The sequence below is a fragment of the Peromyscus californicus genome, unplaced genomic scaffold, assembly GCF_007827085.1.
Source record: "Peromyscus californicus insignis strain IS unplaced genomic scaffold, ASM782708v3 Scaffold_11__1_contigs__length_118956290, whole genome shotgun sequence".
Lineage (NCBI taxonomy): Eukaryota > Metazoa > Chordata > Mammalia > Rodentia > Cricetidae > Peromyscus > Peromyscus californicus.
In genome coordinates, this window is record NW_026294402.1 from 56,632,472 (window position 1) to 56,658,218 (window position 25,747).

The 25,747-nt window shown below is 48.8% G+C and overlaps 1 protein-coding gene across 1 annotated transcript in view; it reads right to left on the reverse strand.

Moving 5' to 3' along the window:
* Positions 1 to 25,747, reverse strand: part of Paqr5 (progestin and adipoQ receptor family member 5) — a 77,274-nt gene that overhangs the window by 37,735 nt on the left and 13,792 nt on the right. Inside the window, exon 2 of the mRNA XM_052763178.1 lies at positions 1,256 to 1,403. Within this exon, the coding sequence (XP_052619138.1) occupies positions 1,256 to 1,306 (51 nt within the window). The 5' untranslated portion in view covers positions 1,307 to 1,403. The remainder of the gene's footprint in view (positions 1 to 1,255; positions 1,404 to 25,747) is intronic.

Consider the following 25,747-nt stretch of genomic DNA (forward strand, 5'->3'; position numbering starts at 1 on the left):
TCCTGCTGGTGATGTTGAGCTTGGTTAGATATTGCAAGACATCAGTGTGGGGCAATCAGCTAAGCAGAAAGGGGCTCTCCTCTCCATATGGAATGTCCCACCACAAAATAGCACCGACTCTAATTCAGTCCTGCAGGAAGGAAACCTGACCCAGAGCCAGGGGTATAGTCTTGCGCTTTCTCTATAAAGCAAGACTATAGAGGTACACAAGTTTGGTATAGCATGTAACCAAAATCTCAAGGTGTATGGAAGCAGGGTGTCTGTGAGTACCATGTATGTCAGGATGGCTCCCTAATCCCAGGAATCCACAGAAAGGAGACAAGAAAAACTATTAAGCAAGCCCTTCCCTGTTGCGGGATATTTGATCACACTGTGTGAAGATGTATCGCTGTTTTACCTCCCCTGCCTAAGACACCTTCTGATTGGTTTAATAAAGAGCCGAATGGCCAAAAGCTAGGCAGGAAAGGATAGGCGGGTCTTCAGGGTAGAGACAGGAACTCTGAGAAGAATCTGAGAGGTGGGGGATTCGTCAGCCAGACACAGAAGTCAGACTGCTGTACTGAGGAGAGGTAACAAAGCCACGTGGCAAAATGCAGATTAATATAAACGGGTTAATTTAAATTTTAAGAGCTAGTTAGAAATGAGCCTACGCTAAGGCCAAGCTTTCATAATTAGTAAGAAGTCTCCGTGTCATTATTTGGGAGCTAGCAGTCCAAAGAAAGACCTGTTACACTTCCCCATTGCCCAACCCCATGCCTGGCCTGGCCTTCCTGCAAGTGTGGAGGCTGGAGCTGGGAATGATGGTGTAGCCTATAATCCCTGCCCATGGGAGGACAGAGCAGGAGGATTGTGAGTTGGAGGCAAGATTGTCTCAAATGAAACAGAGGTATGGAAAGCAAGGGAGAGAGAGAACATATGTGCAGAGCCATACTGAGGTGACTGCTCCATGGCCTGCTTTGAAGCACCACAGTAGGCCCTAACCAGCCTTCTACCCAGCACCTTCTACTACTTTCCCTGGCTAGCCCAAATCTGAGGTCTAAGGACTGTGCTTCTGGATGCCACACAGATGTTGCATTGAAGGACTACCCTTTCCCAGCCTGGTGCATGGGTGTGGCGAGGGGGTCCTGATTTCTGCAGGAGGGTCAGAGGACAGCCTTAAAGAGAAGAGGCCTGTGAAAAGCACCCTGAGCTCCCCGATGGCAGAGGCCGATCCCCTGAAGACCCTGCAGCTCAGCCATGCAACAAAAGCACGTACCTGTGGCACCTGGTCTATGCGGAGCAGCCTGGGGAGCTTCCGGCTCAGCATCTTGACACCTGGCTGGACGAGGCAGTCGGGGTCACTCCAGCCTCCCAGTAGGTTCCACTCAGACTTGCGGCATACCAGGGATATCTGGGTGGCTTCCCTGAAAGAGGATAGCAGGAAGAAATCAGAGCAGACGCCACCTAACTCCAACTGGATCGGGTCTCTGGTGGCTCAACTATTGGACATTTGCTTTAGAATGATAGCCAAAAAAAAGCCAAGATTCCCACGGCTGGGCAACGTAGCTCCATTGGTAGAGTGCTTGCCTGGCACACATGAGGTCCTGGGTTCCATCCCCAGCACTGCATCAATCCTAGCCCTGAGGAGGTGGAGGCAGGGGGATCAGGAGGTCAAGGTCATCCTCATCTCTTGGCCAACCTGGACTACTTGAGACCCTGTCCCAAAACAAAAGCAAATATTTCTTTAAAGCAGCGATTCAGACTGCTTTCGTCCCTCACTCAGAGAATGCTCACAGGTAAGCAATTAGATCCTCCAGTGGCTGATTACCGCAATATGAAAGTTTTGACCTTCAAAATCCGTATGCTAGAATTTCATCCCCTGTGTGGTATGAAGTAAGGCCTTTGGGAGGTAATGGGGTCATGAGGGTCTCATTCTTTTGAATGGGATTAGTAATCTTATCATGAAAGAGGCCTGAGGGAGCTTTCTTGACACTGGGCCCTGGGAGGACACCAGGAGAAGGAGGCATCCGTGAAGAAGAAAGAGTCTTGGTATGCTGCCATCCTGATCTTGGACTTCTTGGCCTCCAGAACTGGAAGCAATACATTTTCATTGTTTATAAACTACCCAATCTAAGGTATTTTGCTATAGCAGAATGAGCTAGATTGTGGTAGGAAACCGTAGGGCTATAAAGGACCTGAGGCCACCCACTCTGAGAGGCAAGCAATGCTTTCCCCAGAGTTGCTGGACTAGGAAGAGCTGAGGCTACCCACTCTGTACTCCACCATAGGCTTTCCTAGGTAGGCAGAGCAATCTCAAGCCTGTGCTACCCCAGGGGACATGAGGAGACAACGGGGGGCAGTAGATGGTTCAGAGGGTAAAGCTGTTTGCCTCCATGCCTGAAGACCCAAGTTCTATCCCCAGGACCCCCCAGAGATAAAACAAAACGGATCTCCTATAGGTTGCCCTCTACTCTTGTCCTGTGGCACCCATGCGTTTACACACACACTTGCAAAAGCACACGTAGACACAATAAATAAACTACACACATTTTAATACAAAATTTAAAAGAGGCCAAAGAACTATGCTCTAGCTCAAAGAATTGGCTCTTCCAGAGCGCTGACCACAGCCCTGTCATATGAAAGAACCAAGCCAGGCAAAAATCCAAGGAGCTTCTTGGAGACAGAGCAACTTGGAGTAAATAATAAAGTTGATCAAACACAGGATTAAGACTGTTTAGTAACTGTAAATAATATGAACTGCAGACATCTAAAGTTCCCAGACAGGCCCACAAAGCAAAAAAAAATGCTGCTTTAGCACAGAGAGGACAAAGCTAGGGACTGACCACAGCAGAGTTCTTCTCTCTGCCATCGTCCCTGGACCAAAGCCTGCTGCCTCCTTGGAGCCCCCTTCTTGTCCCCATCAACATAGGGGAGTCCTTCCCTGCCTCTGAGGGCCCAGGGACCTTTCCTAACCTCCCTGGATCACCAGTCACATTCCTCCTGGGACCTCTGTGGCTGGCCGGACACTCTGATATGAGCGCGTGCACATGCACATGCGCGCACACACACACACACACACACACACACACACACACACACACATAAAAATAAAGAAAGGCAGTTGGGGAAGAGGTGCAGCAACCTCTGGCCTCCACATGCACACACATGAGCACATACACCACACACGAATAACATAATTGACTTTAATGAAAAGGAATTGCATCCTAACACAAAGCACCAAGACTGAATTTCTCCTGAGCACTGGGAGTGATGGGAAACAGAATGTTTGTGATGTGCGTAGCCTGGGCAGCAAGCAGGGGGCCACTCCTGCCAACTCAGCAAGCTGAGGCAAACTCCCAGATAAGACAGAACTTGACTGACCTGTTTCAAAAGTGCAAGGCTTCTGCTGTTGTATTCTTACAGCACTCAAAGTAACAATGCCTTTCCTATGATTAGTTGTCAGCCAACATCTAAAATGCCTATCTTTATTTGTCAACAATTGCAGAAGACCAGTGGCTGATGGCGGGGAATTGTGGCACACTGCCGATCTTAAGCCTTTCAGACATCACTGAGCCTAGAATGAACTCCTTGATCCTTTCAGTTCCATCTGCTGGGAAACAAGCTCTTTGCTCCACAGACACTAGAAAAACCAGGATCGCCAACATTGCAGCTTGGGCTGCTGTGTCTTTGTGCAGAGGTCTAGAGACAAGCTTGAACCAAACCAAAGGGCTTCTGTTCTACTTTTAATTCTGTTGCTGTGGTAAAGCACTCTTATTTAAAAAAAAAAAAAAAAAAAAAAAGCGGCGGTGGGGGGGGCAACCTAGGGGACAAAGGGTTTATTTTAGCTAAAATTTCCAGGCTATAGGTCTATCACTGCAAGGAAGTCACAGAGGCAGGAGTTTGAGAGAGCTGATCACATGACCTCCACAGTCACCAACAGAAATGAGCTCACTTGATTGTGGTCAGCTCACTTTTTTCATTCCTATGCAATTCAGGAACCCTTGCCTAGGGAATGATGTCACCCACAGTGGCTTCATTTTCTCACATCAATTAATTTAAGATAATCTTGCACAAACATTCTCAAAAGCCAACCCCATGTTGACAATCCCTCCTTTAGGACTCTCAAGCTGTGTCAAGTTGATAATTAAGCTAACCACCACAGTTTCTAAGATGAAATCCAAACACAGCAGAAAGATACAGCTTATTAATGCTTCATCTAAGACTTCATCTTACAGAAGTTTCTATGGCTTTTAATAACAAAAGGGCTAGGGATGTTTCTCCACTGGCAGAGTCCTTGCTGAGCATGTAGGAAGCTCTGGGTTTGATGCTGGGCATAACATAAAACCACGTATAGTGGTGCACACTTGTAACACCAGTGCTCGGCAGGTAGAGACAGGAAGATAAGTTCAAAGTCAGCCCTGAGGCAGATGCAGGCAGATCTCTCTGAGTTTGAGGCCAGCCTGGTCCACAAAGTGAGCTCCAGGGCAGCCAGGACTACTCAGAGAAACCGTGTCTTGAAAAACAAAACAAACAACCAAGTTCAAGCTTGCCTATACAGAGAGTCCCAGGGCGGCAGCCTGGGATACCAGAGACACTGCCTCGAAAAAAGTGTGATATTGTAATATATCCACAAGGAATTGCTGGAATTATTCATTCTGAAATAGCCTCAAAAAAATCATGAGAATCAGGAGTCCTAAAATCATAATCAGGAGGTTTCATGTTCGGACTCAAATTTAAGGGCATCCAAAAATTAGTAAGAGGTAAAACCTGAACTTGGGTACCTCATTCATCTCATAATGGGGGTTCCATTCTTACAGGCCCCTCCCCTAGAAGACAACAACCTCAGCTGGGATACCCCAAGCCTTAAAGGCTACAACTGAAGACTTCACTACCCACTGTGTGGGAGAGTTTCTATCAGCTTGACACAGCTAGAGCTACTCTGGAAGTTGGAACCGCGATTGAGAAAATGCTTCCACCAGCCTGGCCTGTGGGCAAACCTGTGGTACGTTTTTTTTTTTTTAATTTTAACTGATGATCAGTGTGAGAGGACCCAGCTCACTGTGAGCAGTGCCCACCCTGGGCTGACGGTCCCGGGAGCTGTAAGACAGCAGGCTGAGCAAACCATGGAGAGTAAGCCAGTAAGCAGCACCCCTCCATGGCCGCTGCATGGGCTCCTGCTTCCAGGTTCCGCCCCCCATTTGATTTCTTGCTCCTGTCCTGATTTTCCTGGATGATGGACTATAAGCCACTGCAAGATAAAATTAACCCTTTCCTCCCCTGAAAGCTTTTGGTAATGGTGCTTTATCAAAACAAAACAAAAACCAACAACACTAAAATACTTAATGAATATTGTCATATAAGGGGGCCCAAAACAGCCTGGTGAGTTGTTTTCCCAATGATAGGGTCCAAAAACTTAAAAACTTCTAGTAGTATAAGTGAATCAACAATTAGTTACATTATTAGCAGGAATTTATTGACTTAGTCTAGCATGCATATAGAATCCCAACTACATTTAATACAGTAATTAAAACATTTTCCACATTTATTCCCACAGAAATAAATGCATTGAAGTCTTTGTCTGTGTCATCTAGACAACACCTTCTTTATAAATACTGTCACTTTTTTTGAGTTGCCTCAAACAATTTGACTAAAGAATATTGTCGAATCCTTCGTCCATTATGTAGAGCCCCCGAAAACAGCATCCCCAAACACGGCTCCTCATCAAGTTGAGGACTTGAAGATTAGAAGGCCTCAGAAACAAGGGCTTTCTGATCGTCTCCTGCCCTGTCATCTCTCTCTCCTGAAGCAAGCTGTGACACTCAAAGAATTCATGGTCTCATGCTCCTTTGCAGATCCTGACTCCAGGAGTCCCTGGCCCACATCGAAAAGGTGCTGCACAGAGACACAAAAAAGGTTCCGAGCAGACAGGCCTGGCTGGGGTTCCCACTGATGGTCCCATGCATTAGGCCACACTCTGTGTCCCATCATACATCTCAAATGGCTGTCTACTCTTCATAGAACTTGAGCATGAACATAGTTCTCAATTGGGTTTTGGGGCCTATATTTCTCAAGTATCTTGTGCCACAGAAAATGTGTGTGTGTGTGTGTGTGTGTGTGTGTGTGTGTGTGTGTGTTCACATGTGTGCGTGTGAAGGCCAGAGACAACCTTATAAATCGTCTCTCAGGTACCATCCACCCTTCTGTCAGACAGCATCTCTCTCCAGCCTATCTGCCACCCCCACCTTCTCAGGGATGGATTTGCAAACATGTAACATCACACCTGGCTTTCTTAGTGTAGGTTCTGAGGACAGAAGCACTTCACTGCCGGCCACTTCCTTGGCCTCCAGCACCTTTTTGAAACAAAGGCCTTGAATTTGCTGACGAAACGGAACGTGACTTTGTACATTGGATCCTGCGTCCACCTCTCAGGTGCTGGGATTGCAGGTGTACTTAAAAATAATTCTGCCAACATCTTCGCTGTGTAAATCTCTCCCCGCCCGAGTCTCCTGTTCAGGGAGCACCACCGCTCCCGGTTTTATGTGCTGCTAGAGAGCTAAGCCAGGGCTTAGCTAAACCTGTGTGTGCTGGGGAAACATCTACTGAGCCGCATCCTCAGCTCCACCAAACGTTGATCAAACAGACTCATTGTGCTTTTCCTCTTACCAACCTAACGTGTGACGGGGTGTTGGCTGTGACCCCTATGATGAGTGAGGAAAGGGATCTCACCTCTCTACTCCCCACAGTTCCAAAGCTGCCCTTGGTTGAAGATGTGCTCAGCACTGACTGCCAAAAACTGCATCCCAACGCACAGCCACTCACGTGCTGTGCTACACTGTTTACCACCTGCTTTTGAATACTTCACTTGCTGCTGTTGCAGAGGACCTGGGTTTAGATCCCAGGACCCACATGAGGTAACTTACAACTAACCACCTGTAACTGTAGCTCCAGGGGATCTGATACCCTCTTCTGGCTACACACACACACATACACACACACACACACACACACACACACACACACACACACACACAAATAAATAAATAAATAAACTAACAAACAAATAATAGTATTAGTAATAGTAATCTTGAAATACTTAACATAGTCATCAGTGAAGGTGACCCTGAGTGGCTCTTCCTATGGAGCCCACCTGAGTCCACAAGAGGGGAATAGGTAGCTGGAACTCAATCAGATGTTTAAAGAAGGCCACTGTCAAGCCAGGCAGTGGTGGCACATGCCTTTAATCCCAGCACTCGGGAGGCAGAGCCAGGCGGATCTCTGAGAATTCGAGGCCAGTCTGGTCTACCGAGTGAGATCCAGGACAGGTACCAAAACTACACAGAGAAGCCCTCTCTCGAAAAAGCCAAAAAAAAAAAAAAAAAAAAAAAAAAAAAAAAAAAAAAAAAGAATGCCACTGTCACAGAATTACATGCCTTCCCAGTAGGGGATCGGTCCACAGCCTTAGAGAATAATTAAGAAAAAGATTCTTTAATAAAAGCGCATGACTGGTCCTGGCTAACGCACAAAGGGGTACTGGCCTCACACAGACCACTTTACCAGCTAATGTAAGCCTTAGGCCTCTACTTTCCACATACAATGTCACCCTCAATGTCCTTCAGGTCCCTGCCCCACGTAACTCTTTGAACAATTAAACAAAGACGGGAGAATGCCAGTCTGGCCGCTTGGGCAGATGAGAGATCTCCAAAGCAAAGTACCGGCAGGATTATTTTTAAGTACAACAGCATTGTTCTTTTGAACAGTTGTGGTACAGAATCTTCTTTCTGCAGTTTCTAACCAGCCTGGCCAGCCCATGACTCACTTTCCAGGCGTACTGGAGGTAGTGCTCCTTTACCTAAGTCCTACTTTGTGGAACTTAGTATTTCCTAAGCAAGCAGATTAGTAAATCCTTTATAGCACTAATTTAACTAATTACTACTTCAGGCTCCCCCAGCATCGTTTCCAGACGGCTGCCACCTTGGCCTCAGGTGACCTCTCAGGCAAGGTGTGCTTGAGAGTCCCCCAGAGGACAGGTAGCTTGTCCTGAAGTCCTTATGGTGCCCTCATGCTGGTTTGCTCCAACAAATACGGGTGGCAGAAACCCAGCACCAGCTTTTCACTGCGCTGGGCTAACGGTGGGCGCAGAGGCAGGACTTACAGTCCTAAATACCCACGGAGCCCAGGATGGCATTTCAACGACCTTCAGACACTGTGAGCTGGAAGGCACGTCACCATTTTCATTTTCACGTACCGAAAAGAGAGGAAATGGTGGCAATTATAATCAGGAGATGCTGCTGACTGGAAATGAATTCCAATTTTAGAGCTGCTAAAATGTTAGGCTGGGGGGAGTGTGCTTGTCACACAAGCCAGAGTGCCTACATTCAATCTCCAGTACGCATGTAAATGTGTATCTATAATTCCAGCGCTGGGGAGGTGGGAACAGGGAGGTGGGAACAGGGAGGTGGGAACAGGGAGGTGGGAACAGGGAGGTGGGAACCGGAGGCTGCCTGGGGCTCTCCGGTCAGCCAGCCTTGCAAATAGCTGTCTTCATGGTGTCAACTTGACAGGATCTAGAGTCACCGAGGCGACAGGTCTCTGGGCATGCCCATGAGGGAATATCTTGATTAGGTTAAGAGAGTTGGGAAGGAGAAAGCAGGCTGAGGGCCAGCATGCACCTTTCTTTAGCAAGCCCTGGCCACCAGGACGTCCCCCACGGTGAAAGGCTGTTCCCCCAAGCTGTGAGCTCAGGCAAAGCCTTCCTGCCTTCCTCAAGTTGCTTTTGTCAGGATGTTTTATCACAGCAACAGGAAATGAAACGAAGACAAGGCGTCCATAAACGTTAGGGGGTAGAGTGTACGGCGCCCATGATGAAGGCCGTCCTGTGATGAGTGACCTCCACGGCTTTAGGTCTACTCAGGTCTGTTTACAATGGTCACTCTCTGAACCTATTATTCAGGTCTTCAGAAGGCCATCGGGGTATCTGAACTTTATTCCAGCTGGAAGACCATCTCCTCTCATCCCTCCCCATACCTCCCTCACCACCCCCCCAACCCATTCTCTCCTGTGCCGCATGCCTCCTCAAGGATCCCAAGCCCTGCTAACTGGTAAAGCATCACACTGTCAGGATGTCACCCTCAAACAGTTTACTGATCAGGATGAAGGAACGCAACAACTCTTAAGAAACTCGAGACTCCGCTGTAACACATTTCTTAGTTTCTAGAAGATATTATGTCCGAAAATAAAATTATGGGGCTGGAGAGATGGCTCAGTGGTTAAGAGCATAGGTTTTTCCAGAGGTCTAGCATCCACATGGTGGCCCACAACCATGGACATGAAATCCGATGTCCTCTTCTGGCATGCAGGCAAACAGGCAGATAGAGCGCTCAAACACATAAAATACACAAATAAATCTTTTGCGCATGCCTTTTATCCCAGTACTCAGGGGGTAGAGGCAGTTGGACTCTTAGTTCGAGGCCAGCCTGGTCCTCAGAGCAAGTTCTAGGACATCCAGGGCTACACAGAAAAACACCCTCTTGAAAATTAAAAAAAAAAAAGGGAAAAAGAAAAAAATGTATTCTTTGTTAATAATTTATTCAGGATAAGTAATAAAAATAAATAAAATAATTATTTTTTCCAGGGACTCCAAGGAGTCCTTGGTTTTAGACTAAACCATAAAATTTCAGGAAAACACTGAGCAGCATGGATCTGGGACCTGATGAATGCATGATTATGTAGAGGGGCCTTTCAGACAAGAGGTCACACACTGATCCAGGGAAGCAGTGTCACAGAGGACGTCGGGGCCTGCAGAAGGCAGCGGGGAGATGCTCAGAGGAGTCAGCATCACCTCTCTGCTTATCCTCAGAAACCAAACTGGATGCTGGTACCCAAGTAGAGCCCAGACTTCTGGGCGTGGCAGGAGAGGCTGGCTTCTTTACCCAGTACTTGAAAGGTGACCCCCCTGAGCATGGAGGCTCTTGGGAAGCTCTAAACACAGGCTGGTGAGATGGCTCTGGTAGAGGTGCTTGCCATGTAAGCCCAGCATAGACAGGATATCTTAAGTTCCAGGCCAGCCTGGGCTGCCTGGGGAGACTGTGGCTCAAAACAGCAACAATAGAATGAGCCAAACCCTGAACACTGTGACACAGGCTGCAGTCCCAGCTTCTCAGGGGCTGAGGCAGGAGGATAGCTTCCATCTACTAGGACAGACCAGGCTGAGAAACCACAAAACAGCAAAACCAATTTAAAAAAGAAACATGAGGCCTGCAAGGTGGCTCAGCAGGTAAAGGAGCGTGCTGCCAAGCCTGACTACCTGGGTTAAATTCCTGGGACCCACATGGTAGAGGAAAGAACCAATCCCATTGACTGTCCCTTGATCATACATGCCCTGGCACAAGTGTGCCTACAAACACCAATCTCTCTCTCTCTCTCTCTCTCTCTCTCTCTCTCTCTCTCTCTCTCTCTCTCTCTCTCTCTCACACACACACACACACACACACACACACACACACACAAATGAAATAAATTTAAAGTAGTGGCACACGCCTTTAACTCCAGCATTCGGAAGGCAGAGGCAGGCGGATCTCTGTGAATTCAAGGCCAGCTTGGCCTACAGAGCTAGTTCCTTAGATACCCAAGGCTGCCTGGAAAAAAAAATTTAAGCAAACAAATGAGAAAAATATTTGGATATATTTGCCCCCAAGACACCGCTAAGTACATAGAAAGGTGCTTCAGCACTGTCTCCAGGGACGTACAATTCAAAACCACAACACAACACTTCACCTCCATTAGGTGCCTACTCTACAAAATAAGTGAATGGAGTGTTTCCTGGGGAGCTAGCTCAGTCAGTCAAGACTGTTACCTGACCATGAAGAACTGGGTTCAGACCCCCGGCACACACACAAAAAGCCAAGTGTAGCAATGTGGAGGCAGCAACAGGGGTGCTCACTGGTGCTCCTGGTGCTCACTGACCAGCTAGTCTAACCAGCTCCAGACTCAGAGAGAGACCCTGCCTCAAACAATAGAGTTGAGGACAACACCCAACAATAACCTCTGACCTCCACACAATTATACCTGTATTGCACTCACATAAACATGCAAATGATAAATTTTATATAATATATTCTTACCATAATGAAAGAAATATATATATTTTTTAAAAGCATGTATATTACAGCCTGGTCCACAACTCAGTTATGGCTGTTTTAATACAAAAACTTATTCTCCCCAAATCTTCCAGAAAAGAAAAACAACAATTTATCATATATTTCCTATTGCTGTCAAGCACTCTTGTGGTGGTATTGTGTTCCCCAAAATATTGTGTACCTTAATAAACTTATCTGGGGTCAGAGAACAGAAAAGCCACAAGATACTTAGGCTAGAAAATGTTAGCACACGCCTTTAATCCTAGCATTCCAGAGACAGAAATCCCTCTGGATCTCTGTGAGTTCAAGGCCTCATTGAAAACAGCCAGGCATGGTCACTCACGCCTTTAATCCCAGAAAGCAGCCTTTTATCCCAGGGAGTGATGGTAGAAAGCAGAAAGGTTTATAAGGCGTGAGGACCAGAAACTAGTGGCATTTGCCTGGTTAAGCATTTGGCTGGTTAAGTGTTCAGGACTTCTAGCAGCAGTTCAGCTGAGAGCCATTGGGATGAGGACACAGAAGCTTCCAGTCTGAGGAAACAGGACCAGCTGAGGAATTGGCAAGGTGAGATAGCTGTGGCTTGTTCTGTCTCTGATCTACCAGCATTGACCCCAATACCTAACTCAGGTTTGATCTTATTAATAAGAACTGTTAAGATTCCTGCTACACACTCTCTTTGCAGAAAAGCACAGACTGGTCCAACCTACCCTTCTTGCTACTATATAGACAGACATTCTAGATAGGAAGGACTTGCCTGAGGTCACTGGACAAGGCTTGGCCAAGTCAAGATTCAACAAGCTCTCGAAGAAACAACAGGAACCTGGACCTACATGTCTGTAGAACTGGAAAATCCAGTAGCCCCACCCTGTGGGAGCCCAAACCTGAGGCCACCCAAGTGGGGAAGGAGCAATCTCCCAGGACAGTCAGCAAGCATGCTGCATCTGATGTCATTCCTTAGCTAAATGACATGCTCCTGATCTAAAAGCCAGGCTGCATTCAGAGTCTGAACGCCACTCCAGCCGCTGGATAGTCCACTGTTCATGAAAGCCAGGACACTAGGTCCCTTCATACTGTGCCTTCTATCCAAAGTACAGGTGAGATGCTGTCAGGAGGTCACAAAGTTGACTTACTGAGTCCCGTCTAGCCTGGAAGACTAGAGCAGAAAATATCAGTCCTTCCAAGCAGAAACTATCAGGGGAGGGGCCAGCAGCTCTGACACCTCCCGGGGTGGGGGTTTGTAACCTAGAAATCACACACGTGCACACAGGCAATTGTGTCACTGGGGACCAGCCATGGCTTTCATCAAATCTTCAGCCGTATTTGGGAACCAAAAAAGGTTCCGGACCACCAGCCCCAGAGAGTGTCTGGTCAACAAGAGTTAAGTCAAACTCTGAGGCACTCTGGTGTCTAGACAGATCTCAGTAGGGCAGAAGTGGCTGTGCAGGTTCCAGAAAGACCCAGGTGCTGACGGCTACACACGGGTTATCTCTGCAGGCAGCCTCTGCTAGACTTGTCCTGCACCACAGGAGCGTCCACGCCTAGAGGCAATATGCTCAGTGCTCACCTGCAGGTCAGCTCACCTGAAGGGTTTATCTCTGGACCCAGCTGTCCCAGTGGGTCACCCAGGGGAAGCCCATGCCTGGATAATGGCCACTCACAACCGTCCTTCTGCAGTTCCCTGGGTGTCTCCACTCTGGCCAGGCTTTGGGGCCTGTCCACAGGTCTCAGATATCTCCTGACTGTCCATTTCTCTAGAACTTCAAGGCCTAGTCATGTCTGCCTCCTCCAGGAGGGACACCAGTCCCTACCCAGTCTCACTCACACCTCACCAACCCCCCCCCCCCCAGTGGTCTTTAGGGTCACAGCTGCACATTCAGCTTCTCTGCTTATCAGCTGGTACCCTCGAACGTGTTTCAGTTCTCAGTTTTGGTTCTCAGAGGGGGCTGGAAGACTGAATGAATAATGGATGGAGGCTCTCTGCCCCAAGCATGCCTGTAGCAAGTCCCTCAGTGAATGGGACTGCTCTGCTACCATGGTAGGGACATCATACCAAGTCTTGAAGTTGTGGTCACTTTGATAACCACTATTTGGATAGCTCAGCTGAAGACAGGGATTGGCCTGTTTTATGAGACCCTATAAAACCTCACTGAGCGTTTTCCACTGAGGTTACACAGGCATCTGTCTGCCCCTCCGCTCACCCGCTTATTCATGGTGTGAGCTGTCCGTGAGTTACGCACTCCGTGAATGGGGCAGATAACTATGCAGAGCCTTGCTCGGCAAGCCCCTCAGGACAATGGGAACATGCAGACCAGTGAACAGTGGGTCAGATATTCTGTGGACAAAGGGGCAAAGCTGGGTGGAGGAGTCCCGAAGGGCATCTTCCTGAAGGGAGCAGCAGTGGAGGGTGAGGGCAGCCTTGCTGTGAGAGTGGTCTGTGTGCAAATGGGGTGTGAGAGCTCAGGGAGAGGGCACAGTACGGAAGGAACAGTTTGAGCCAAGGTACAAAGAGTGACGATGACCTCTGAGTTCCTCAAACAGAGAGGACGCTATGTGCCCCATTCTGGCTGTGCAGAGGCAGAGCTGGGGCAGGTGTGTTGAGGTGACGAGAGGGATCCTGAATCTCCCAGCACATGCGGGGTGTAGCTTCACAGGGAAGGGCATTCTCAGCTAATTTCTCTTTCAGCTGTTTTCCCAAGCCTGCTGGCTCACTCCCTTCCAGGGGAAAGCTGTGAGGCCAGGCAGGGAAGAGGTGGGTGAGGCATGGGGTCCCACCCATCTCCCTTCATCTCTTTCCCCATTCCTGCCCTGCAGGCCTCAGCCAGTCTGCAAACAGGCTTGCCAGCCACACCCTGAGCCTTCCTTTTGCAGCTTAGAGGAGAGAGAGAGCTTAGCCCCACACAGGGCACACCCCTCTCTCAGGCCACTCACCCATCCAGGTGTGGCGAGAGCAGGGCTGTCTTGGTCTGGGAAGGCTGCCAGAGGTAGCTCTCAGGGTCCTCTGAAGAGTGGCCCAGACTGGGACTTCTAAGCCACACCTTAGGGAGCCTTCAGCAGCCTGGATCCAGGAAGGAGATGAGACAGACAGACAGATGGACACACTTGCAGAGACAGAGCTCTAAAGAGTAAGGGGAGTGGGAAAGAGCTGAATACTGGGTAGGGCAGAACTCTGGAAAGGCTGGAGTGCAAAACAAACAGCCTTCTGCCTTCTAAAGTGTTTTTAAAGCCAGAACCATAGTGTAACAATGGTCATGTGACATGCATTTGTCAACCGCAGGAAAGGCGCAACACAGAAGAAGCCCTCTTATAACCGAAGACCCTGGCTAGTAACAGTGTATCAGTATTGATCTGTTCACATTTCTCTGGCTAGGGTGTGGTGGGGGACAACTGTATCCTAGCACGAAATGGAGGCAGGAGAAACAGGATTCAAGAGCAGCCTTGGCTACGCGAGGCTTTGTCTTCAAAAAAAAGTGTCAGTATCTATATACACATCTATAGATCCCTTTTAACAGCAGGGGACTAGAGGCGGAGTGGAGGGGCACAGGGAAGGCTCTCCACCCTCTGTACAATATTTCCTCTAAAGTAGAATCATAACTCTGAATACTAAATCTATTAAGGAAAAACATACAAGCTGGTGGAGTGTTTGCACAAAGCCCCGGGCTTGATTTCCAGCATCCCATAAACTGGGTGGAGTGAGACAAGCCAGAAATCTCAGTCCCCCGGAAGTGGAGGATTGGCAGTTCAAGGTTACCTTCCACTACATAGCAAGCTGGAGGCCAGCCTGGGATACATGAAACCCTGTCTCAAAAAACAAGCACAACATTTTCAAAGAATTACTTAAAATATTGTATAAAAACAAACAAAACCTAGGCCGACATTTAAGAAATTGGGAGTCTTCACATAGAAACCTTGAGCCCCGGTTCTTTTGATGAACATGAAACCACACAGCTCTGGGTTGGCTGATCAGATTAAAGTCTGGGCCCTTGGTGACAAAATCGAGCGTCCAATCACAAGGAGAGAAACAGTAAACTCAGCTCGGGGCTCAGAGCACACAGAGTCCTAGACCCACACTTCCCATGGGACTGGAAGAGATTCAAGAATGGGGAGAATGGGGAGCCCCAGGGCAGTTTCCAGTCCCACACACAGGCCTACAGATTACAGATCTGTGGCTAGGTGGCCGGTAAGATGGCTCAGTGAGTAAAGGTGCTTGCTGCCAAGCTCAATGGCCTGAGTTCAATCCCTGGGACCCACCCAGTGGATGGAGAAAGCTGACTCTGAGTTACCCTGACTTCCACATATATGCTGTGTCATATGTGTGCTCCCCACAATCAATCAGTCAGCCAAATTTATTTTTAGTAATCTGTGACCAGGTCTCAGTGGGGAAGTTAAGGCTTCTCAGATAAATTTGAGAGACACAGAGAGAGAACTTTCAGAAGCCAAGGAACACCTGCGTTCCCCCAAAGGAGAGGAACACAGATAAAGAACCTACAAGACCGGGCTGGAGAGATGGCTCAGCGGTTAAGAGTACTGGCTGCTCTTCCAGAGGACCTGGGTTCAATTCCCAGCACCCACATGGCAGCTCACAACTGTCTATAACTCCAGCCTTAGAGGATCTTACACCCTCACACAGACAAGACTTCAATGCACATAAAATAAATAAATCATTAAAAAAAAAGAAAGAACCTACAAGACACAGAAAGTCAGGCTGATGGCCCCGGTGAGGCAAAACCAAGTTGGGTGGGGTGAGGAGCAGGATTCACCCCGAGCCTCAGTTTCCCTCGCTTGTCATTAGAAGAATTGTGGTGTGAGAAGGGAAGCCCTCCACACCCACACTCTAGTGCACATCAGACCCAAGGATGGTCCTCGGTCCCCCTGATGTTTAGATAGTGGGAGGATGGGAGCCTCTAGGAGGCACAGCCTGAGTGCATGGAGTCTGCATGAGATCTTGAGGTGGACCCTCCCCTCCCTCCGGGGCAGCAGCCTCAGAGACCTGAGAGTCTACTGGGCAAGGCCTGAGGTAGGCAAAGAGGACAGCCATCTTCACATCCACAGCATCACTGTCTGCAGTTTCAGTGACCCGTGAACAACTTCAGCTCAAAAATACTAGTATTTACTTTTGCTCTTTTGAGAGAAAGAAACACGGTTCATACAACTTTTGTTGCAGTGTATCATTGGAATTGTTCTGTTTTTATGACTGTTGTCAACTCACTAGTGTACCTGACTTCTTTTAAATATTACATTAACAGATCAATAAATTAATAAGTGTGTGTGTGTGCGCGTGCGTGTGTGTGCGTGCGTGAGAGAGAGAGAGAGAGAGAGAGAGAGAGAGAGAGAGAGAGAGAGAAAGTGTGGGTATGATTCAGAAGTCAAAGGACAACTTGTGGGAGTCAGTTTTTTCTTTCTGGAGTGGGTCCTGGGGATCGAACTCAGGTTACCAGGCTTGGAGGTAAGTATTTCAGCTGAGCCATGTTGCGACCCACCCCACCCCCAACTGTGCTAAATTTCTATATTAATCTTTATCATGAATGTATATTTATCAGAAGAGAGACGGAGACATCGAATTTAGCAGTCTGGCAAGGCCGGCTTTAGGCATCCCAGGTCTTAGAATGTATTCCTGGTGGATAAGGGGACTACTGTGTACGAGCCCATCTGTTTAGCGTGAAGGTGGTAGACGGGCTAAGTGGCGAGGTGGCCAGGATGAGCCTGGATGAAGAACCAGGGAAACACATGCTGCCTGGGCTGCCAGGACCAGAAGCCTCAGGATGGTGGCAGGGGAGAGACTGGGAACCTCCAGCTGGGTGGCAAGGGGGATTCTAAGTAGCAAATACAGACCAGTTTCCAGTGTCCACAGTGCTAACCACTACTCGATGGAATCTCACCGGGCCAGTCTTCAATGCTCGCTCGGTCATCTACTGTGTGCACTTGGACAATGACCCGCTCGTTAATGCCCTCATCTCTTGAACAAGGACAGAGAAGTGGCACTAGCTCTTAAGAAGATGGACGTGGTGCTTGATGGCGAACAAGCGCCCAGCCAAGGGCAGCCATTATCCCAGTTGTGGCCTCAGCCATCTCAGCTCCGAGGATGGTCCCCCCCGACCCCCACCCCTGTTCCTTCTGCCCTGTGCTTCTAAAATCTCTGAGAAGATCCCTTCGGTCCTGACACGCCCCCCTCACTCCCTCACTGCACTGACTGCCACCCCCCAGTGCTGCTGGTACTCAGCCACCAATGAGGCTAGCAGGAGGTTGCCATGGTGACCTCCCAGCTGGGCATTAGGGCTCAGAGAGGGAGCTAAACCTTTTTTTTTTTCCTTTTCTTGCCAGCTATGGCAGCTATTCTAAATATTTACCACTAGGCAATTACTGAACATCTGGAAAAGACTGGGTGCTTTTCCTCAGCACACTGCACAGAAAAGCCGTTATGGCACACCCATGCAAACCTGGACTGAGCCCCTATTAAAAATGCTACAGACCTGTGGCAACTGACAGGAAACCGTGTCATGACAAGCCGCTAAAGGAAAAGCAGGTTACGTAATGGCGTAAATCTTGTCATACCATCCATATAAAGACTCGTTACATTTAACAGCGGGTATTTATGAACAGAAAACAAAAATGCTTGGAAGGCTGTTCCTCAAAGTGTTGGCTGGGGTTCTCTCGAGGCAGTGGGGGCAGGGCAGCCAACCTAGGAGCTTCCCTTCCTAAGTTTTCTCCAATGCTGAAGCTGCCTCACACCAAACTGCACATTATGCTGTCGGCAAAACAACTGTACTATTTAAAGGAAACAGACGAGTGAGTCTTTTGAGCCTTGGCAGGTCTTGGAAGATTAACCTGTGTCTGTCAGCTCAGAGCTGTAAATGTTGAAGATTCCTGAGAACGTCACATCTGGGCCTTCCTGTGGGTCCCTATCCCATCTCCTGGCCCAGCAAAAGCACTGGCCTTGGAATTTCCCCTTAAGGATAGCTGGGGCCTGAGGGCTACTGTTAAATGGTTTAGGCATCTGGGAAAGCCACAATTCCTAGGGCTGGAGGCCCAAGTGTCTCCCTCAGTTATCACCACAGGTGAGGGTGGGGAGGGCCAAGTGGCCTGCACCAAAGAGACCATCAGCAGATCATATTGAGTACCCACAGCAGGCAGCCACCCTGCTATTTATCCCTGTGCATTCCCTGGGAGCAAAGCAGACATTTACTGTAGAATATTATTTTAATGTGTGTTACTTTTGTTTAAGTTGCGTTTGTTTAACTCCGTGAAGCTGAGTTACTGTGCCTGTCTAAAACACCTGATGGTCTAATAAAGAACTGAACAGCCAATAGCAAGGCAGGAGAAAGGATAGGCGGGGCTGGCAGGGAGAGAGAATATATAGAAGAAGAAATCTGGAAGAAGGAAGTAGCCAGAGAAGAAGGAGGACTCTAGGGGCCAGCCACCCACCTACACAGCAAGCCATGGAGTAAGAGTAAGATGTACAGAAGAGAACCAGAAAAGCCCAGAGGCACAAGGTAGATGGGATAAGTTAAGAAAAGCTGGCAAGAAACAAGCCAAGCTAAAGCCGGACATTTATAAGTAAGAGTAAGCCTCTGTGTGTGATTTATTTGGGAGCTGGGTGTCAGGACCCTCAAAGGAGCCAAAATACCAACAACAACAGACATGGGCTCACCCAGCACTTCAGGTCTAGTGGATGTGAGCTCCAGGAGGCCTTAGAAAGCTCAATAACTCTTCATTGTCCCTGAAGGTTCTGCTTTCCTCATGGTCCACACCTTATGCTCTTACAAGAAAATCCTGAGAATGGGCATGGTGGTGCACACCTGTAATCCTAGCACTCGAATTGGAAGCATGGGGATGGTGCCCAGGCCAGCCTGAGCTTCAAACATGACCCTGTCTCAAAAATAAAATCATGCAGTCCCCTCCAGTAGGTCCTGGATGACCCCAAATCCTTAGCATGTCCTCCAGACACCCACAGTCTACCCTGTTCCAGCCTCACCTCCTGCCAGCCTGGCCATGTTACTGTCACCTGCTCCGTCAGCCCTGCCCTTAATGCCAGGAGCTTCCTTCACACTTCTGTGTTTGCTGTTGCCTAGCCATCCTTCCCCACCTTACCTTTAGTGTGTGTCTGTGTGAGTGTGACATGTACCCATGTGTACATGTACCTGTGTGTACACGCACATGGAGACCGAGGACAACCTCAGGTGTCATCTCTAATCCACAAAAAAACTTTTTCTAGAAAAAAACAAAGTCATGCTGGGCAAGGGTGGTGGAGCACACCTTTAATCCCAGAACTTAGGAGGCAGAGGCAGGTGGATCTCTGAGTTAGAAGACAGCCTGGTCTACAGAGTGAGTTCCAGGACAGCCTGGGCTACACAAAGAAACTCCATCTTCAAACACATCCCCCCCCCCCCCAAATCCTCGCAGCAAAATGGTTCTAGCAATGATCCTTTTTTTGATGTGAAGATCCTTTCTGCTTCCAAGGGATCAAATGGCACCTCCTCTTTGCTTTACCCTGAAAATGCTGTGGTTTCAAAGTGTATTCAGCAGAGTACTTGAGTAGCATGCACAGGGCCCAGTCCCATGATCTATACATACATCAGTAAGTAAATAAACACACAGCATAGATTTTAATGTTCTAGAAACTTCGTTTCTGTTCATCTGCTAACTCAGTCCAAATTAAAAATGTACATTTTTGTAAATTTTCTTTTACTTAGTATTCAAAATCATTTCTGTATCTCAAATGATGAAATATCCACTGTTTCACATTTTTTTGAAATACCATTTTGCAAAATGCAAATATGTGATGGACATAGAAATAGCCTGACGCGGCGGTAAAGAACCCTGTATGTATTGTCGGAGATAGCGGGGGAAAGCAAGTGCCCAAACCACTCAGGAGTTTTGCAGTATTGTCTCTCAGTCACCTCCAGCTCTCAGGGACTCAGGGGAGGGCATGCCAGGTGACTGTGAAGCACAGCAAGAACCAGGACACTGAGATCCTGGTCCCCAGAAAGAGGGACAGAAGCCACAAAGCTACTGCCTTTAAGACTGGTACCAAGGCACCCCGGTGCCAGGGCTCTTTGAGGCCCTGCCTACCTGCTCATTGGCCCCCAGGGCAAGCACCATAGCAGGCTCGTCCCTAAGGCTGGAAAAGGTCATAGAAAGTAACCACAGGCCCTGACTGCCGGTGCCAGCCTCCTAGACTGCTGGGGAAGGCTGGTCCTCCCTCTACCTCTAGCTGCTAATCTAATCAGAAGGCAGCTTGAGATAAAGCAGCCACTGTGTGGGAGCATAGACGAGACAAGACGTAGAGAGAAGATAAACATTTTCACACTTGAAAGTGTGGCGTAGTCCTTCAAGGGTAGAAACAAAACCTCCAGAGAAGATCCATGACAGAGCAGGAGAGCTGTCCTTGAGGAAACCAGGCCCATCTATGGGCTTGGGGCTCCCCACCTTGAAGAACAGCTTGGGGGCGCTTGGTAGGGAGTTGATCCTCACATGAGGTGATGAGAGGGGGCTGGAGTTAGGGAGAGAAGGGGTTTGGAAATCTCCAGCAAGTCATCCCAAACACACTGTGGAATCTGTTGGTTCTCCCCAGATCCAGCCCCTCCTCTCTGGTCTACCTGCAGCGTTGTGAGTCAGAGGCCCCAGTGAACCTGCAGAACATCCATCAAGTACCACTCACTGGTTTTCTTCAGATCCTACACATCTTTTGCCTTTAAAATCTTAGGGTCAGTTCCCAGGCATGTCCAGATAAGGGGCATCGTCTTGAGTGTCTATGCTCTGTACTCTTTGAGTATGCTGGGAAACAGGGCTACACAACTCAAAGCCAGAAGCATCAGGACAAAGTGGACAGAAGGTGATGGGGGACAGCTACTGCAGAAGATTCACTTTTCATGCAACTCCACAGACTCTTCTTAGTAGGCACAAAATGGCATTTCAGCTCTGGCATCACTGATCAGCCGGATGTCAGACATCTTAGCTGCCCTCAGAGAGAGAAGCCCCTTTGCTGAGGTGACAAGACATCCAGTGTAACCTATGGGGGAGCAGCAAGGGACAGACAGATCTGAGAGGGCTTCCCTTGCGGACCTCATATCGCAGGGGCCATTATCTGACCACAGGTCCTGCCTTATCCTTCCTAGGTGCCACTCCTATGACTTTTAGATGCCTTTGTACACGTCTCTCACCTGCCTGGAAAATTCCGTTTCTTCCTTCACCGTGTTCCTCCCTCCACGGACCCCATATGGCACCTTAGGCTTAAGGATGGTCCTAGAGCCCGGCTTATGCCAATCTAGGTGGCATTCCTACCCCTTCCTCTGCTGAATCCTCAGCCAAGCAAAGAACCCAACGCATGGGAAATCTACATAAAGAGCTGTCCAAGGCTTGGGAGAGTCCAGAGAGGGTACCCAGAGCAAGACTGGGGGGCTCAAAGCAAGGAGGCTCTGGATAGAAGCAGGGATTGAGGTAGATCCCAAAGCCAAGCTCATTTCGGCAGAAGAGAGAGCAGTGTCCCTTGGGAAGGCCGAGGCCTAAAGCAGGCAAGCAGGCTGTACCAGGGCAGCCGACCAGCCCTGGGTCTAGAGATGCCAGAGATGGGAGCGGAGCATAGTGGTCGTGATGTGGGGTGTGTATGTGTCCACATTTAAAGGACAGGCCAAGAAACAGCACCCCTAGGTGTACTCTGGCTCCAGGCCACAGGGATCCAGAGTGAGGGCACAGGGAAACGGTATTCCTCCCTCTTCGGGTTGAGGTCTGCACTCATGAAATGCATTCCTTGGAAACCATTAACTGCTAACTTTGTCTACTGTATCCGGGGTGGTGGTTATTAACCAGTAAAACTGTGGGTGAGTCATTTCACATTATCATTAGCCAGAGGACACACCCAAAGGGCAAGGCGGGAAGAGAGCAGCCACAGAGCCAAAGGAAGTGTGAACTGCCAGGAAGGTCACCTGAGGGGCTGGCAGGCTCCCAGCTGCAGCTAGAGGACAGGGGAGGGGCCGTCCAGGCCCAGCTGGGAAAGGACATAACTTGCAAACAGACCCAAACCCAGTGAGCAGTTGGACATGGACAGCCAGGTGGATGCCCTCGCTTGCACTGACTGTTCCCAGGGTGACATGGCCTGACTCCCTGAGTCAGTTCTGCATGCTGAGTGTCCTGAGTGCTTTTCTGACCCTCCAGCTGTCCACTGGACAGGATCTAGAGTCTTCTTGATAACAAACCCTCTGGGCATGTCTGTGAGGGAGTTTCTAGATCAGGTCAGTTGAGGAGGGAAGAGACCCATCTTCAGACTCAGTGGCACCATTCCCTGGGCCTGGCTCCCAACAGAATAAAATGGAGGAAACAAGCTGAGAACCAGCACTCATCTCGATCCCCTGACTTCAGATGCGATGTGACCAGCTGACACCATCTCTTCCCTGCTGGAATGGGTCCTAGGCCCCCAAAAACTGGAGTGCGGATAAAGCCTCCCTTCCTTGGACGGCTTCTGTCAGGTGCTTTTCCAGAGATGGCTCTGTGGTTAAGGCACAGGACCCAGGTTCAATTCCCAGCACCCACCTGACTGCTCACACTGTCCATAACTTGAGCTGTCCATAACTTGACCTAATGCCCTCTTCTGCCTTCCGTGGGCATCAACCATGTATGTGATGCATAGGCAGACACATAAGTGAAACATTCACACACATGAAAATGAAATAAATCTAAAAACAAGAAAAGCAAGGAGAAGGGTGGCTAATGCAGAGGAGATATGGCTTGAAAGTTTCACACCATCAGGTCACATTCCCCAGAAAGCTGCTTCTTCGGTGAGGGTGAACTTGCACCCTGCTGAGTGTTGGCTGCAGGCCTCCATGCACAGGGGGTGTTCCAAACATATTGTGTGCAATCTGGATTCAACGAGGCCAAGTGCAGCCGTAGCTGTGGAGATTGAACCCGGCTCCCACCACCGCCTTCTCCAGCTGCCTCAACCCTGAGGTAGAAGGCAAGAGTGTCCATTTTCCCTGTGAGCACAGACAGGATGCGTCCTGCTCACCCATGTCCTGTGTAACACGTTTCACAATATTTGAATGCAGCCATGGATTAAGAGCCCAGTGGCTGACATGGGACATTATTAGGTTTAGCATTTTAGCCTTATAAAACACAAGGTAGTTTTGTTGTTGTTTTTATTTTAAGGGCTGAAGTAAAATGTGCCACTCAAGAGCTAGTGAAGAGGCGCTGGAGAGATGGCTCAGCCCTTAAAGTGTTCTGTGGAAGCAAGAAGGCTGGAGTCTGGATGCTAAGTACTCCCTTAAATACTGGGTGGGCGTGGCGGTAGCCCGTAAGGCAGAGATGAGATCCCAGAGCAAGCTGGCTAGCAGGAGAATAACCACATCAGTGAGCTCTGGATTTGATTGGGAGACCCTGCCTCGAAGAAGGTAGAAGAGCAACTGGAGAAGATTCCGGACATCAGCCTTGGGCCGCTCCACGAACCAGCATTTGTACCCACATATGAAAGTGCACACACACACACAAGTACACCACACACACACACACACACACACACACACACACACAAGTACACCATACACACACACAAGTACACCATACACACACAAGTACACCATACACACACACATACACACACACACAAGTACACCACACACACACACACACATACACACACAAGTACACCACACACACACACACACACACACACAAGTACACCATACACACACACATAAGTACACCACACACACACACACACACACACACACACACACACACACACACACACATGAAAAGGAAGAAACTAAAAACAACAACAACAACAAAAAACCTCATGAAGATTGGAGGTTTGGATAAGAATGACTGCCATAGACTCACATATTTAAACACTTTGTCACCAGAGTGGAACTGTTTGAAAGGATTAGAAGGATTAGGAGGTGGGGCCTTGTTGGAGGAAGCATGTCACTGGGGGTAGGCTTTGAGGTTTCAAAAGCCCAGACCCAGGTCAAGAGTCTCTGTCTCTCTGTCTCTGTCTGTCTGTCTGTCTGTCTCTCTCTCTCTCTCTTTGCCTGTGGATCAGAATATAGCTCTCAGCTACTGCTCCAGCATGCCATGCCTGCCCCATACTCCCTGCCATGATGATCATGGACTAAACCTCTGAAACTGTAAGCCAGTCCCCAGTTAAATGTTTTCCTTTATAAGAGTTGCCTTGGTCATGGTGTCTCTTCACAGCAATAGAACAGTGACTGAGACAGGGCAGGAATGGGGGGGGGGGGGGGGTGGGAGATTCATCAAAACACGTTATATGCATATACAAAATCCCCAAATTTAAATATATATAAAAGAATTGCAGTGCCCAGCCCTGGCAAGCTTTCGGTGCCCGACAGAGAAGGCATGCTCGGACAGGGCTCTAGTTCATGAAACCATTCAGCTTCGCTAAGCGGGAAACATTTAACCCCAGAACCCAGTCAGCTTGAGTTTTCACACGGGGAGGTGGGGTGTTGAAACTGCAAAGCTAGGAGCCCAGAATAAAGGCGTCTTTATCACAGTGCAGCTCTTATCGACAGAGAGCTTCTCCTTTGAAAGTCAAATCCCAGGCTTTGGGTCAATGGAGGGCATTCCCAGCTCTGCAGCGCCCAGTCAGATCCTTCTCCTGCCCCACAGTCAGATGGCGTCTCTGCCTCAGTGTCCCCCTGCTCTGTCTAGTGCCCCCAGGACACCCCAGTAGTCTGAAGAAAAGAAGGAATGAGTGGTTTGGGCACCTCAAAGTCAGTAGGAAATCTGGCTGGGGATCTGGAGCCGGACTTGTAAAGGGGCTTGCCCAAGATCACACAAGCAACTGGGCAGGGAGAAAATCCAGAAGCTTCAGTTTCCACTGACAATCTAGAATGTGGAGCACCAGCAACCATCCTGGGACAAAGATGAAGATTAACCTGGGCCAGCCTAGAAGCGGGAGGAGGGAGGGGGAGGACCACAGAGTCAGGGACTTCCCTTTTTTCTTCCTCTCTGTAGCCTTGTGGTAAGGCAATCCTTCTCCCTCCTCTACACGATTTCCCCTATTTCTTTTCACTTAAAGGGGGGAGGGGGAGTGTCCAGAGAAGATATGTACCAAAAACATGAAGAGATAAGTCGTGAGGGCCTAGACATCCAGCCCAAAGTTCTCCCCTCCCAGGAAGCTGCTTCCACACTGGCTGACCTCTGCCTTCCCTCCTACCTCTCACCAAGAAAGCCTTCCAGCCATCAATAGGCACCTTTGAGTTGGGTGCTGTCCTGCCCAGGACAGGATGTGGGGTAGCTTGAGAGGCAGTGGGAATGAGCCACAGTCCCTCACAGAAATGCCAGGCCCCTGCATCTGTCATGGTCCTGACAGGAGTGAAGATCTTGTAAGAAGACACTTGGGCCCCTTCTCTTCTTGATGATCTGACTATTGAAAGAAAGGGACTTCAGGAACTGGGTTTTCCCCCAGGAATGTCATGCTGGAAGAAGGAAAAGGCTGAACCCTGGCCTTGTCTTGGGGGACTTGTCTCCAGGAAAGGGATTTTACACAGTTCTGACAATGTGCAGACCACCTTGCAGGACAGACTGGAGTTCAGACAGTGATGATGGCAGGTCTATCCCTTGAGCAGGACTGCTTAGCTGGGTATACCTCTTGCCCTCCATGTAAACCTAAACCTCAAGTCAGGACC